Source organism: Neopelma chrysocephalum, unplaced genomic scaffold, assembly GCF_003984885.1.
Source record: "Neopelma chrysocephalum unplaced genomic scaffold, ASM398488v2 Primary Assembly neopelma1_97034, whole genome shotgun sequence".
Lineage (NCBI taxonomy): Eukaryota > Metazoa > Chordata > Aves > Passeriformes > Pipridae > Neopelma > Neopelma chrysocephalum.
Window position 1 is genome coordinate 2,648,403 of NW_020925676.1, and position 13,566 is coordinate 2,661,968.

The 13,566-nt window shown below is 44.8% G+C and overlaps 1 protein-coding gene across 1 annotated transcript; it reads right to left on the minus strand.

Annotated features, from left to right (window-relative positions):
* Positions 1–1,330: 1,330 nt before the first annotated feature.
* On the minus strand, positions 1,331–12,721 carry LOC113961129 (serine/threonine-protein kinase PAK 3-like). The gene is made up of 12 exons (XM_027671199.1): positions 12,584–12,721; positions 11,960–12,304; positions 11,362–11,529; positions 10,884–11,046; positions 9,203–9,266; positions 8,509–8,557; positions 6,997–7,106; positions 6,243–6,360; positions 5,343–5,442; positions 4,722–4,918; positions 2,839–2,976; positions 1,331–1,498 (listed from the first exon to the last, which is right to left on the minus strand). The coding sequence occupies exons 1-12, from the start codon at positions 12,659–12,661 to the stop codon at positions 1,370–1,372; spliced, it is 1,659 nt and encodes a 552-aa protein (XP_027527000.1). The 5' UTR covers positions 12,662–12,721; the 3' UTR covers positions 1,331–1,369.
* Between the last annotated feature and the right edge of the window lie 845 nt (positions 12,722–13,566).

Sequence of the window (13,566 nt, forward strand, 5' to 3'; positions counted from 1 at the left end):
AATACTGTGTTTAAAAATAGTTTAAGGTTTGCTTCTTAGCTCTTGGTCTCTCAGCACATGGAAAATGAAACTCCTTGATCAGTTGAAATGTAGACATCAGCAGGCTTCTCTGTAAGGACTTTTGCTCCTTGCTGTTCCTGTTTCCCTAGATGCCAGCTGCAGTATTTTTCTAGACCAATTTAGTTTTTCTCTGCTTCAGCTGTAAACTTAAGAGCCATTTCTTAAGAGCACAGGAGCTGGCAATTCCAGTGTGCCAGATGTCAAATGGAAGGCTGGCTGGACTTATATAGCTTGGATGGAAATGGAATGTATATGGATGTTGGAAGCAAGGCCAGGCAACTGGAATACTACAGAGACTCTGTTTTCCACTGTAGGGAGAAAAGTCGTGTGGCCAAAGCTCAATTGGAGCTGAAGCTGGGCAATATGTGCAGGGGACAATAAAAACAGCTTTTTTAAATACCCCCATGGCAAAAGGCAGCAGAAGGAGGATCAGAGATAACATTGGTCCACTGCTTGATGAGGTCGGTCACCTCACATATAGTAATTGACAAAGCAGAGATGTTAAGAGTTGGATACAGCGTGAAGAGCTGTCTCTGAAGAAAAGCCACAAGCAGATCAAAGCCTGTGGGTAAGAATCAGAGACTGAGGCAACAAAGGGAACCTCATGGTCAGTGTCTATTCCAGGCTACCTAACCAAGGGGAGCCTTTTGATGACACCTTCCTGCTCCAGCTGCAGGAGGCATTGTGCTTGCAGGCTTGATGGGGCGCTTCAACCACCCCAGTATCTGCTGGGAAAGTAGCACAGCAAACTGTAGGCAATCCAGGAGACTCCTGGAATGCATAAGGGATAACTTCTTGGGCCAGGTAATAACCCAACCATAGGAGATGCAATACTGGATCTGTTGGTCACCAACACAGTGAGCTAGTCAGGGATGCCAAGGCTGGAGGCAGCCTGAGCTGCAGTGATCCCGCACTGGAGCATTTCACAGTCCTGAGGGATATGGGTCAGGCAAAGAGTAAATTCATGACCCTGAACTTTAGGAAAGCAAAATTTCAGCTCTTCAAGGATTTACTCTGGAACCCTCCTCTTCCCCAGGACACCCTGGAAAACTACCTTCAGGGACAAGGGAACAGAACAGCAGGCAGATTTTTAAGAGCCGTATTCCAAAGGCAGTGCAATGTGGAGCTGATGAAGGAAGAAGACCCTTTCCAATTCCATACCACATGAAAGAAGCAATAAATGTGACTTTCCACCTTTAAGAAACAACTGACAATTCACAAGTAAATGTCGAGCTTATTCACAAGATGAGAACAAAGGGAATTTTCCAAATGAGTTGAGGTTTCGTGGAGTTTTTATTCTGAGCCCTGCTTAGAGCTGCCACTGAAGAAAATGGTCCTCGACTGGTTTTTGGAGTCTTGTCTCTTCCTTCCACTTCTTCACTGCAGTGATAAGCGGCACGAGGCTGGAGGCAGGCTTGGCTGATTCTACAAATGGATGCTGCCCAAAGGAAAAAAAAAAGACAAAAAAAGCAGTGAACCATGATTTTCAAAACTCACAGACTCAAGCAGGACTCCTCTGGTTCCCAGAAAGATGCAGAAATACAACTGAGGGGCCTATTTGCACCTCCATCTTCATGGTGAAGTAGGAGGTGCCATCACAGGCCCACTCATCAGTTTATCCAGCTGTCTTCAGCTTGCTGGGATTTTTGCCCTGCTGAGACTCTAGGAATGCTGCTTTCTGTCCCAAGGGTTTGTCCTTTCAGGAAACTCCAAAGGCTCATATAGGTTCCTCTTTTTTAAAGACATGAGCTGTGCTAATTTTCAGAGAAAGAGCAGTGTCTACCTTTCCATCCCTTGCCCCTCCTGTGCTGCCTGGCACGTTCCTTCCCAGCAGGGACAGCCCATTGTCATGTCCTGCAGCTCCCGATCTGCCACAAAACCTGGCAGTAACCCTGTAGCAGTTCTCATCTGCTTGACCGTGCCAGTCAGCAACGGGGGCTGGGACAAGTCCTGCTCAGCTGTCTCTGTATGGGTGGCAGAAACCTCTAAGAATGTGCCAGGAGGGACAAACCAGGGCCCCTCTGAGGCTCCCAACGAGCTTCCCACAGCCTGTTCCTTCCCACAGCCAAATCAACAAATCCCACTTGACTGGGACTGGTTTCATTGGGTTCCTCCACCACCATTTCCAGCCTCTGTACCCAGCACCATTCTACTTCAGCCCTTTTGCCACCAGGTAAAACTCTATGTACTCCCCAAGTACAAAACAGGGCCACAGAAATGATCAGAGGGTAGAAAATCTCTCCTCTGAGGAAAGGTTGAGAGAATTGGTCTTGTTCAGCCTGGAGAAGAGAAGGCCCTGGGGAGACCTTATTGCCCCCTTTCAATAGTTCAAGGAGGCTTATAAGGAAGTTGGGGACACATTTTTTAGCAGGACAGTTGCAATAGGACATGGAGTAATATTTTTGAATTAAAAGAGTGTCAATTCAGATTAGGTCTAAGGAAGAAATGGTTTACTACAAGTGTGGTGAAACACCAGCACAGGTTGCCCAGAGAGCTGGTAGGTGCCTCATCCCTGGAAATGTTCAAGGTCAGGTAAGACAGGGCTCTGAGCAACCTGATCTACTTGAGGATGTCCCTGCTCATTGCAGGCACTTGGACTATATGGCCTTTACAGGTCCCTTCCAACCCAAACCAGTCTAGGATTCCTCACAGTTCTCATTTGAAAAACACTAAGATGGGAGATCAATATGAGAGGGGCCCATGATATCTTGGAGTTTAGTGAACGAGGGACCCATCCCTCGGGGCAGCCATTCTGCCTGCAGTCGCTCTGCACTTTACCTGCAGGAGCTCCTCAGCAGACCAGCGCCTGTCCTGGTCTGTCTCCAAGCAGCAGGTCAGAAAGTCACGCAGCCAAGCAGAGACTTGCTTGGGCTTCTTCAGCTTGGGTGCCCCTCCGGTGGCTATCAAGTACTGAGCCTAGAGAAAAAGGAAACACAACATTCTGCCTGTTTCTTTCATATCCCCAACTGCTCTCCCAGACCCTATTGTTTATGCTCCAGTCTCCAGTGGCAGTTTCTTCCCTGGCAGAGGCTTAGAGATGACTTTCCTATACCAACAAAAAAGTCAAACCACGATGTAGCCATAGCTTTTCCAACATCCAAACAGTCTTGTCCTGACAGCTGATTCCACCAGTTGACCTGGTTAGTAGGAACTACATCAGCAAAAGCACTTTTTGCTTCTCTGAGGATGGACACAGGCTATTTTAAAGAGGGAGTTTGGTCTAACTATACCATTTCCAAGGATTAAACACATCTCTGCACTGCTCCCTGGTCCCTTAAGCTACCATAAAGCAAAAATCATCATTTTTTTTGGTCTGTTCTTGATTAAAAAAGTAACTGGAGGAAAAACAAGGAAATAAATCAGTGATTCCTTGGGTAAAGAAACAAATGTTTGGAACCTGATGTTCAACACAGAAACGTTACGCTGCTTGCACAAAGGTATTGTGATGAAAATGCCCATTTGGGCAGACAAGAGCCACCTGCAACTGTGTCTCTCAGCAGTCTCCAAATTCCAGATCAGCTTCACTTATAAAGTAATAGAAAAACTTTCCACAGTCTAGTCAGAAAAAGGAGTAATTCCATTCCTATGGTATCCCTCTGCTCATTTGGATACTCAGTTAATGATGTGCCCATCCCAGAAACTGACAGGCAACAAACAGGAGGTTTTGGCAGGCTTGGACTATGAAAGAAATATGGTCACCAAGTGTTTCAGCAAAACTAGACAAGAAGCAGAACAGACTATATGGCCTTTACTCCATCATCTTCCAGTTTTAGGCAAGCTTTCCAATGAGAAGAAAGGGAATGCAGTTCATCTCTCAAAACCACTATTTTAGAAACCTCATTGGGTTTGGGTTTCTTCTTTTCTGGAAAGATAACACTAGTTCTGATACGCTTCTGTCATGTTTTCAGGGTCATTTTCACAGACAGAAGAGCTGGAACAACTTAAGACCCAAGGCAAAGTGTTGCCTGAGAATGGGGAGTCTTTGCCTGTGGTAAGGCTTGAAATCAGTATTTGCAGAAGCTGCAAAGGGGTAATAAGCTCATCAATTTGTTTAACATACCAAGAAACAGCCAAGGCATACAATTCTAGCTGCAGTCTGTGAAAACAAGATCCTAAATTTATCCAGGCCAACCAGACACATGACACAACAATATACACATGGTTTAGAAGCCTGAATTTTTACAGATCCACAGGATTTTGAAAAGATGCTATAGTTTTGAGGAAAATTGATGTGCTGTGGTTAATAAAGGAAAAAACAAGCAGAACTGCTTGGTTGTTTGCTTTGCTGGTTGTTTCTTTTTCTTTTAAAACTGAAACTGGGAAGGTTCAACCTGCATTTCAAAGGATAATGACGACACTGCTGAACTCTTCACTGAAAAATTCTTGTCATTAAGAGGCAGAGCTCAAAGTGAGTTCAAAAAGCAAATGAGAAATGTCAAGCATCACTGAAGGCCAAAATGGCTATAGGCCACTTCTCTTCTGAGGTTCCCCCATTGATGTAACCAAAACTACAGCAGCTGCTGATGTGCTCCAAGGACATTTTTAGAAGTGGGTCTTGGTGGAACTAGTTCAAGGTGGTGGGAATGAGACTTTGTCTTATGGCAGACAGAACAGGGGACAGATAAGAAAGACATTGGTATCATTAAGTATTTTCACCTTACCAGAACAGATGTTTCATTCTGGTAAGGAACTTCTCCTTCCACCATTTCCAGTCCCACGATGCCAAATGACCATATATCCACTTTGGGACCATATGGTTTGCTTATCACAACTTCTGGTGCCATCCACCAAGAAGTCCCAATCACTGAGTTTCGATAACTCTGCTCAAGGCTGAGCTGAGCAGAGAGGCCAAAATCAGCTGAGGAGAAAAACAAATACTGTGAAAGCTCGCTCAAATTAGGAAAACAAACAAAAGACTTCCCCACTCTAAGTGTGAGAATGCCATGTTGAATCTATCTGGAAAACCAACCATGTTCTGTTTCCTCAGGGTTGTAGCCAAGGAACTATGGAATTGCCCACTTCAAAAAGTGCCACATTTTTTAAACTGCCCCCAGCAGTGTCTTTTATTCACCAGAAGCTTTAGATTGTAACTCCCTCCCTCTGGAAGGGGCACACACAAGCCAACATCACTCTTGACACCTTGCAAAGTGCAGCTGTGCTCTCAGGCTGCAGCAGGGGTCCATGCACTCCCACAAGCACCACTTTTGGGGAACTGGCAGTCACTCAAAAGCAGCCCCACATTCCACATCCCTGGAACACTTCACTTGACCAAGGATACCCACCCAACTTGACAGATCCATCCATTCTGATGAGAATGTTTGAACTTTTTATGTCTCTGTGGATCACCCCATTTGAGTGAAGGAAATATAGTCCTTGCAGGCACTGAGAAAGAAAAAAGAAACAGGAGGGTAAAAATTAATGATCTGGTTTCATCACACAAGAAAGAAAACTACTCTAAAAGATTTCCTTTCCAGGGGAAGGGTGAGTAATGGCAGAACACAGTGCTATCAAGAGGAAGAGCTTGCTGATCCAACACCAGTAGAGGAGTAGCTTTCTAAGTGAAGGCATATCAGCATTTGAAAGAGAAATGGTAATTGTTGTTCAAGGCAAACCCAGCCAGAATGACTGCTGCCGAAGTGGATGTGCTCTCCCATCCAGATAAACAAGGGTTTAAGTCCCTCCCTCTGCTATGAAGTGGATCACTTTTGGGTGGGAGGCTGCATGACAAAGATTTTATTGCTGGCCTCCATAGCAGACTTGGAAATAGCATATTAGTCAGTTTTCAGAAGCAAACACCACTTTGGTTGCTATGCTATTTTTTTAAGCTGAGGACTGTGAGAAGTGAGTCTCTATTTCTCTTTGCCCTTAGTTTAAAATTTTGCCACCAGCATGTTTGCTTTTACAGGCAAGGAATGCAGTGCAGACAGGCTTCATGCAAATGTTGCAGAGGCAAAGTGGAGAGCAGCAAATAAAAATAAAAAAGAGAGTAAACAACAACATGTAAGAGTATAAGAACAGAGTACAGTGAGGGCAGGGACACTGGCAGGCAGTTCACTTCAGTTGCTCTTTCTTTTCCACATCATAACAGCAACACAGAAACATGAAAATCACTCCTGTTCTTACCACCTGTTTAGCAAGACAGTCCTGTCCAAGCCATCGGAAGCCCAAGCAAGATCCCTTACCTCCCGACTGACAGCTGCCATCTGTCCTTCAGACATGCATGTCTCACTGATAACATCATATAAAGTGCCTCCATCCACGTACTCCATGACCAGCCAGAGTTCCTCCTCCACAATGTAGCTGAAAGAACACAACAAGGGCGTGGAGATGACTGTGCACAGCTAAACTGCCTTACGGAAATGGTGACAGTTGATTTTTGTTTCCAGGTCCCTTTTAAACGAAGACAGAATAAAATGAATGCACATTCTGCCTAGGCTGTACAGTGCTTGCAATCTGTGTAGTCTAAATCAGAAAAGCACATCTGTGAAAAAGGAGATGTCTTAGATGGCCAGCAAGGATAAAAGGCAGTTTAGTAACAAACAATATAGAAGAACTGCCACACTATGTATTTCTGGAGACAAGAATCTAGTCTTCCAGGCACCCACAGCAATGGAAAAGAGTGGGAAAAGCCCCAAGGAAATAATTTCTGTGATGGTTTATCAGCACTTAAGACCCTTGAAAAAAATCAACCCCCAAAACTGCAAAACAGTTGGAGGGAGCTACTGATTTAGTGAGAAAGGGCTGATCCAACTTCTTGAACTATGTGTGCCAAGAATGATTAATGCAGGCAAAATGCAATCTCCTCCCATCTGTTGGAGATGAGTAGATAAATAATAATTAATTAATAATTAACAGCTCAATTTTCTGCCAGTGACCAAAGCGGTTTTTTAACCTTGCATGCTTGCAGTATGTAAACAAACATTCAGAACCACTCACCTGTCCAAATAGTTAACAATGTTGGAATTTCTATTTGTCCTCATGACCTCAATTTCATTAAGAGTTAGTTCCTTGCTGGTTTCTTGAAGACTGATTTTCTTTATGGCCACCTAAAATGACATTGAAAATCATAAACTTGAGAAGTCGGTGGCATGAGACCACAACCAACATGCAGTGAGTGATTTTGAAATGACACAGCCGAGCTCTGTCAAACTGCCTTGTGATTAGACATCTGAGTAATTGGGAACTGACATTACAATGCCTATTTCTCCACCTGCTTGGGTGTCAGTTGAGGACATGTGGCCATGGATGTTCTGCCTTGTTGACTTGGTAAAAATGGTCTCTCAGCTATCAGCCACAAAGCTCTGACCACACTCTCTGCAATCACATTCTTCTCAAATGGACTTAGTTTATCAACACTATTGTCATTCACACATGTTTTGCAAGCAGGAAGTGAATTTGTTCCTGTGAAAATATATCAAAATAGCTGGGAATCCTCTGACAGTTCTGTGCGGTTTGATCATTATTTCAGCAATTGCTGCTATTCTGGATTGCAGACAAAGCAAACACATACACTGTGGGTAAAATGCCATCCAAAAAAGACCATTAATGTTACCCCCAAAAATACAATTCTAGCACTGCCACACTTCGTGAATGTTGATTTTGCTACTCTAAAGAAAATTCCTTAACGCAGTTTACATTTGCAATTGTTGTGTGGGCTTAAAAAGAATACATGCATTGGTACTCCATGGATAAGCCCCAGGCTATAAGCAGGGCTTAGGGCTTTTAAGACCCTTTGCAGACCTCTCTCTAAGCGCAGTTCCAAAGTGCAACACTGCAGGTGGATAAGGAACTACCAGTAAGATTCAGATGTATTTGCTGACAGCCAGGAGCAAGAATTCAGGAATCTGAAGCTGTAGTCGCAAAGAGCAGTGAGACTGTCTAAGACACCACCTCGTCTGATCTTATTATGAGGATCCCTATAACGGGCTGTCACTGACAATGGACCTAAACAGGGTGGTATTGCTTAGGAGAAACTGTTGCTCTCAATAAACCTTGGTGATCTCTGTGTGTGAGTGTGTGTGTGTGTGTGTGTGTGTGTGTGTGAACCAGCTTCTCTAGGACTGAAATACAAAACACAAGCATGAGCTCTCCTTCATTAGGTCTTGCATTGTGCTTTAGAGATGAAAGACATGATGAAAGAAAAAAAGCTAAATCCTATCTGTGTCTGAAGCTGCAATTCAGAGAAATTGGGCCTGGATGACGGCAGTCGCCATCACCTCGTTGGTGCACATTTAGCCATTAAGACCAAACTAGGGCATCCTTCTCTGAAAGATGCTGTTCTTTCTGGCAGCTGAAAAGGACTAAGTCTTTCCCAAATGCCTTTTGCAGGCTGACACTAGTCTGCACTTCTCTTGCCTTTGCAGCAAAGATCTACTGGTGACCCAAAGCTCCAGCCACAGCTCACACCAGAGGGGAAAGCATTCGAGAGCGGGGGTTGTTGACACTTACCTGTCCTCCAGTGGCAGTGTCAAGTGCTTTACAAACAGCTCCAAAAGCCCTAGAAGAAAGGAGAAGCAGTTTAGGCCTTGGAGTGAAAGCCAGCCCAGACAGGAAATCTCTGCTGTAAATGCCTAAAAGCTGCAGGATCCACGAGGGATCTGTCATCAGGCAGATGATGCATTTTCCTTTTAAGTGCATCAACACTGGGTCTATTCATGAAGCTTTGGGTTTTACTGCCTTGGCTAACTAAGAGAGCTTATTCTGGTTTCAGTTTCTATGTGGTTATAATCCTGAGCACCAAATATTTCCTTCAGCAAAATATTGGAAAGAAATGTTACTGAGAACTGTTATCTGACAGCTATCAGGTGGTAAGTTGCTCTTTTAGGCAATAAACTTTCTTCTTTCATAAGCATTGCCATATTATTTTGAGACATACAAAATGATTACTGCCAAGAAAATAAGAGATGCCATACACTTGAGGGATAGGAGATCATCTGGTCCTGCTCCTTGTTGCAGGCAAGACACTACCAGCATCATGATGACTTGACAATGCCTCGTGACCACAGGCTTAAATTCTGACCAGTACCGAGAAATGGGACAATCTGAACATGTTTGCAGTTTGCCTGGCTTCATGCTTGATAGATATTACACCAGCAAAATACCCGGCCTATGGTTTTGTAGAAGTAACCGTGGCTGGACTCACCCACTGCCAATATTTTCCAATTCAATGTATTTCTGCAAAGGATTTCCCACGCTCACCATTCTCCCTGAAAGAAACAAAATGCAAGATGCTCACTTTCAAATTGAGATGCCGCCTTTCAGGAGGTCTGAAATGCAGCCCCACTGTCTGTAGCTCTGAGCCCTTTGTGAGTAACAACAACAACAATAACAAGACTGGCAGCTCTGCAGCACAGAGGGTCTGCACAAAGACTGATTTTTATACAGTCCTTTGAAGAGTTACCTTGACAGGAAACTAAGCACATAAAGATACATTCAGAGGAGGCAGAGATCAGAAGAGAACAGGTGCCAAGGCAAGTAAGTTTGTCATCTACAAATATTAAGGAGAGCTGGAACAACAGAGCCTTTCTTTCCTTGGGAATAAACATTCAGTGAGGAAGGCTCCAGCCTCTGCAGTCGCACCAGCCATTAAGGGCAGGGCAGGTATGACAAATGTCAGTAAAGCCCAAGAGTGAGTCCTGACAACTACTATGAAGAAGCCACAGCCAGATTGAGCCCCGTTACAAGCTGTGGCCCCCATTCAAGACAGAACATTATTGGCTTTGAGATCAGACACAAGGAGGTGCATATTGATCCACTTTTTGTCTCAACAGGTGATGGTAGACACAGAGTAAGCTGGACTCTGTTCTGAACTCAACCAGTTCAGAACTCTCTGATTATCTGAGAACACAGCACTGGCAGCTATTACGCAAAAGAAGCAGATTGAATTGGTTGTCCCGCAGAATCACAAGGGGCTTGCTGTGTTTTCCTAGAGTCTGCTCTGTGTGGGGATTGAGGCCAATGCTGAGGATTCTAATAGTCTCAACTGGCTGGGAATCAGCCATGACAGAGTGCCATGTATCTGAGGAATATACAGCGGCTGGGCTGGAGGCTTGCTCCTGGGAAATGCCTGCAGTGCAGTTTTCACACCACGTAGATGTGTCTCTTTGATACATCCTTATAAGCATAAAACTAAGAAATTAAATAGGGATTATAAAAGTATCTTTTTTTTCCCTTTGGGGGCATATTGAAAATGCCCCTTCCTCTCTATTTGTGCTGTCATCTGATGTTCTTTTAAAGGAGTTCTCACTGACAAAAATGTAGCATGCTTATAAAAACAAACTGTAGAAGTAACAGTGATAGTAATAACAATCATAAACCCCACATCAATAAGATACCTGGCGCAGGAGAGTTCCTTCGGGATGGAGGACAATAAAAACCCAACTCCATGAAAAAAATCCAAACCCAAACCAAACAAAAAAACCCCCAACCAACCAACCAACCAACGAAAAAAAACCACAAACCCCAAATCCAATGAATTTCTGTGATTTTAGGAAGCCAAATATTCTGATCAATTTGGGCACTAGCACACAGGACTCCACTAGGTCACTCACTAGGTCACAGCATTCTGCTCATCTGGGAACATTTCCCTGCTTTTGCCTTTAGCAGATAGGGACACTCAGCCAAACACAAACCAGTCCAACCTGCCCTCAGAAGCAGTAGGAACACCTAGAGTGTTCTCACTGACTCAAAGCAGAACAACAGTTTCTGTAGGGAGTCCTAAATGCCCCTGTGACACTAAACTGAGGAGGAACATTTGGCACAGCTCATGCTGAGACCTGCACACAAAACACTGATCCATCAGACAAGAAGTACACAGGACGTACTCAGTATGTTCAGGGACGCCTCCTCTACCATGTCTTGCAGAAAAGCTTCCACCTGGCCTGAGCTGAGCCAACTGCTCGTTGTCAAGTTTTCAGGCTGGGGAGTGGAGCCTTCTTTAGACGATGCTACTGCAGCAGTAGGTTCAATGACAGAGCCTATGTAGATCTGGGACAAGAGATAAGTTCATGTCAGAAAGGTGTCTGGCAGAGATTGCCCTGAGATCACATTTCAAATGATAGCCCTTAGGAAGATGCTGTAGGCCACATCCAGGACTCTTAAACTGGATTGTTTTTGATGTCCACTTCTCAAACTGAATTGGAAAAAACAAAAGGCTGGTTCTACATGGACAGTTTCATATTCCATTTTAGCAGCTTTTCTAAAAGATGACTGCAACAATGACTGCTCCACTTCCTCCCAAGAATTCTTTTCCCCTTCCAAGTGCTGCAGACACACGTGCAGTTCCTTGTTTTTATGTTCTACCTCCTCATCTTCAGTCTTCTTTTCCTCCATCATCTTTTGTAAGTGCTCAACCTCCAGCACATCCTCCCCTGGCTGTTCCTGTCCCTTCCTCTGACCTTGCTCAGCTTTGTTGCCAATCACTTGCTGGGACAGTTTGAGGGCTGCCAGATGAGATGTCAACTCTTCCACCTCAAGTCAAACAGAACAAAGCAGTCAGAGACCTACAGCTTCTCACTGTCAGCCATATCACAGACTGTGAGGAAAGGGAAAGCACACGAGACGACCAGATTCCCAATGGATATAGACAACTTGTTCCATATGTGGGTCACCATGTGAAGAAACACCTCAAAAAACAAGGCTAGCAGGAACAGGCCAGCAGAAATCCATTGGGATTATTGCTGGGCAACAGGCCAAAGGATGAGCCCAGCTGTCCAGGGTGACAGCTGAGAATCAGTGGACCAGTAAATCAGATCAGACCTTCAGATCAGCTGTGAGAGAGACCACAGTGTGAAGGTAGTCAGAGTGACTACCCCCATCAGCTGCTGCTCTGCAATGGAAAGGCAAGAAGGTGGGAGAACACCTCTTTGGTGACTGGAGTGGCTACCGCTGTTTCACTCACCAGCTTTCGTAGAGTCTCCTTCTGCTGCAGTAGGAGATTCACATCCTCTTGGATATTTTTCATTTCTTCCTCGTGCCTTTCTCCCATGGCCTTGATCTCACTCCAAGCTCTCTGCAGTTCGGCTTGCAGCTTTTCCCTGCTGTTCTGTAAGCAGAGGGGGAGAGAAAGTCTCTTGACTGGAGTTCCTGCCACCGTTTCCCTCATCTCATTTTGCAGATCCCCCCTCTGCTGAAATAGATTCATTTCATCTTGAATGCTTTTTGTTTCTTCCTCATGTCTCTCCTCAGCTGCCTTGGTCTTCCTCTGAGCTTCAGGCAGCTGTGCTTGCGGCTTTGTCTTGATGTTCTGTAAACAAAAATGGAGAGAAGGTTACTGGGACCTGCCATCAGGCTCAGGTTTTTCCTATTTCAGTCTCAAAATTACATTAATTAAGCCACTTCTCTCTCTTTCTCCATGCAGTTCTGCTTCCATTGTAACCCTCCCTTCCTGGTGCTGATCACTGGAGATTACAAGGCTCTGTGCTTTCAATCAATGCCCATGGTAGCTCTTACTTCCTCAGGCCCAAGACCTATGTTTTATGATCTTGTTATTGCCCTTCACTGTTACCTAGCTAGTCAGGTTTACCTGCCCATTCTCTCTCTGCTCTTCCTCCTGCTGCTCTAGCTGCTGCTGGGTTTGAAACAGCTCTCCCTGAGTCTGCATGTCTAAAAAAGCAATCTTCCCATGGTCTTCTTCTAGCAGGACCTGCACAGAAATGAAGAGAAGCAGGTTTAAACTTCCCATACAATACTTGTATGGCAAGACTCAAAGTCTGATGTGCTCATGCACTCCCAAAGCACTGTGCTGCTGCTCTCCTGGGTAATTATCTGCCCATGGAGAGGCACAGATTCCTAAGTGAGATGGGCAGTACAAACATGGTCCATCTGTAACTGAATCTCCAACAAACTCTTAGGCAGCTAACAGGAAATGTGTGGCATTTCTCAATTGCCCACCCTCACTGAGCCCCATTAACTTATTAGCTTACACACCCTCAGGATCCAAATGAAGGAAGACATGTTGTGTAATGCATATATAAGAAAAGTCACCGAACCCCATCTAGAGTGTGTAATTGTTCCACCTCTTGGGATGGCCCAAAATTTAGGGTATAAAAAGGGGGCTTTAGGGGTGGAAAAGGCTAGAGGAGAAAAACACCTCTGGGGGGAAAAACCTGCCATCTCTGGAGGAAAACATCTCCGTTTGCCCCGGATCAGTTGACAGACTGAGTCTCTCCTCCCCTCCTGAAGGGATGCCTGAATAGAATCCGGAAGCATTTCTCTTGTCCGGTCTGTTCAGCCGAGTTCACCTCAGTAATTCAAGCTTTAGGAAGCAGCCATTTGGAACTATGTTCCACCCCTTCAGAGACCAACCTTCTCTCTACATGGCAGAGCAGTGTAGGATTCTGCTCACCAAACCTGGGTCATGGCAAAGTTAAGCATGTAGTCTAATTGTGCCTGTTGCTACTTAGTCTGTGGAGAGGGGCAGGTCCCTCCAGGGCACAGTGACACCTACGTGCCACGAACAGCAAGTGCTGTCTGGTCAGAAACTTGCAACACTGCCTTGCACCAAAG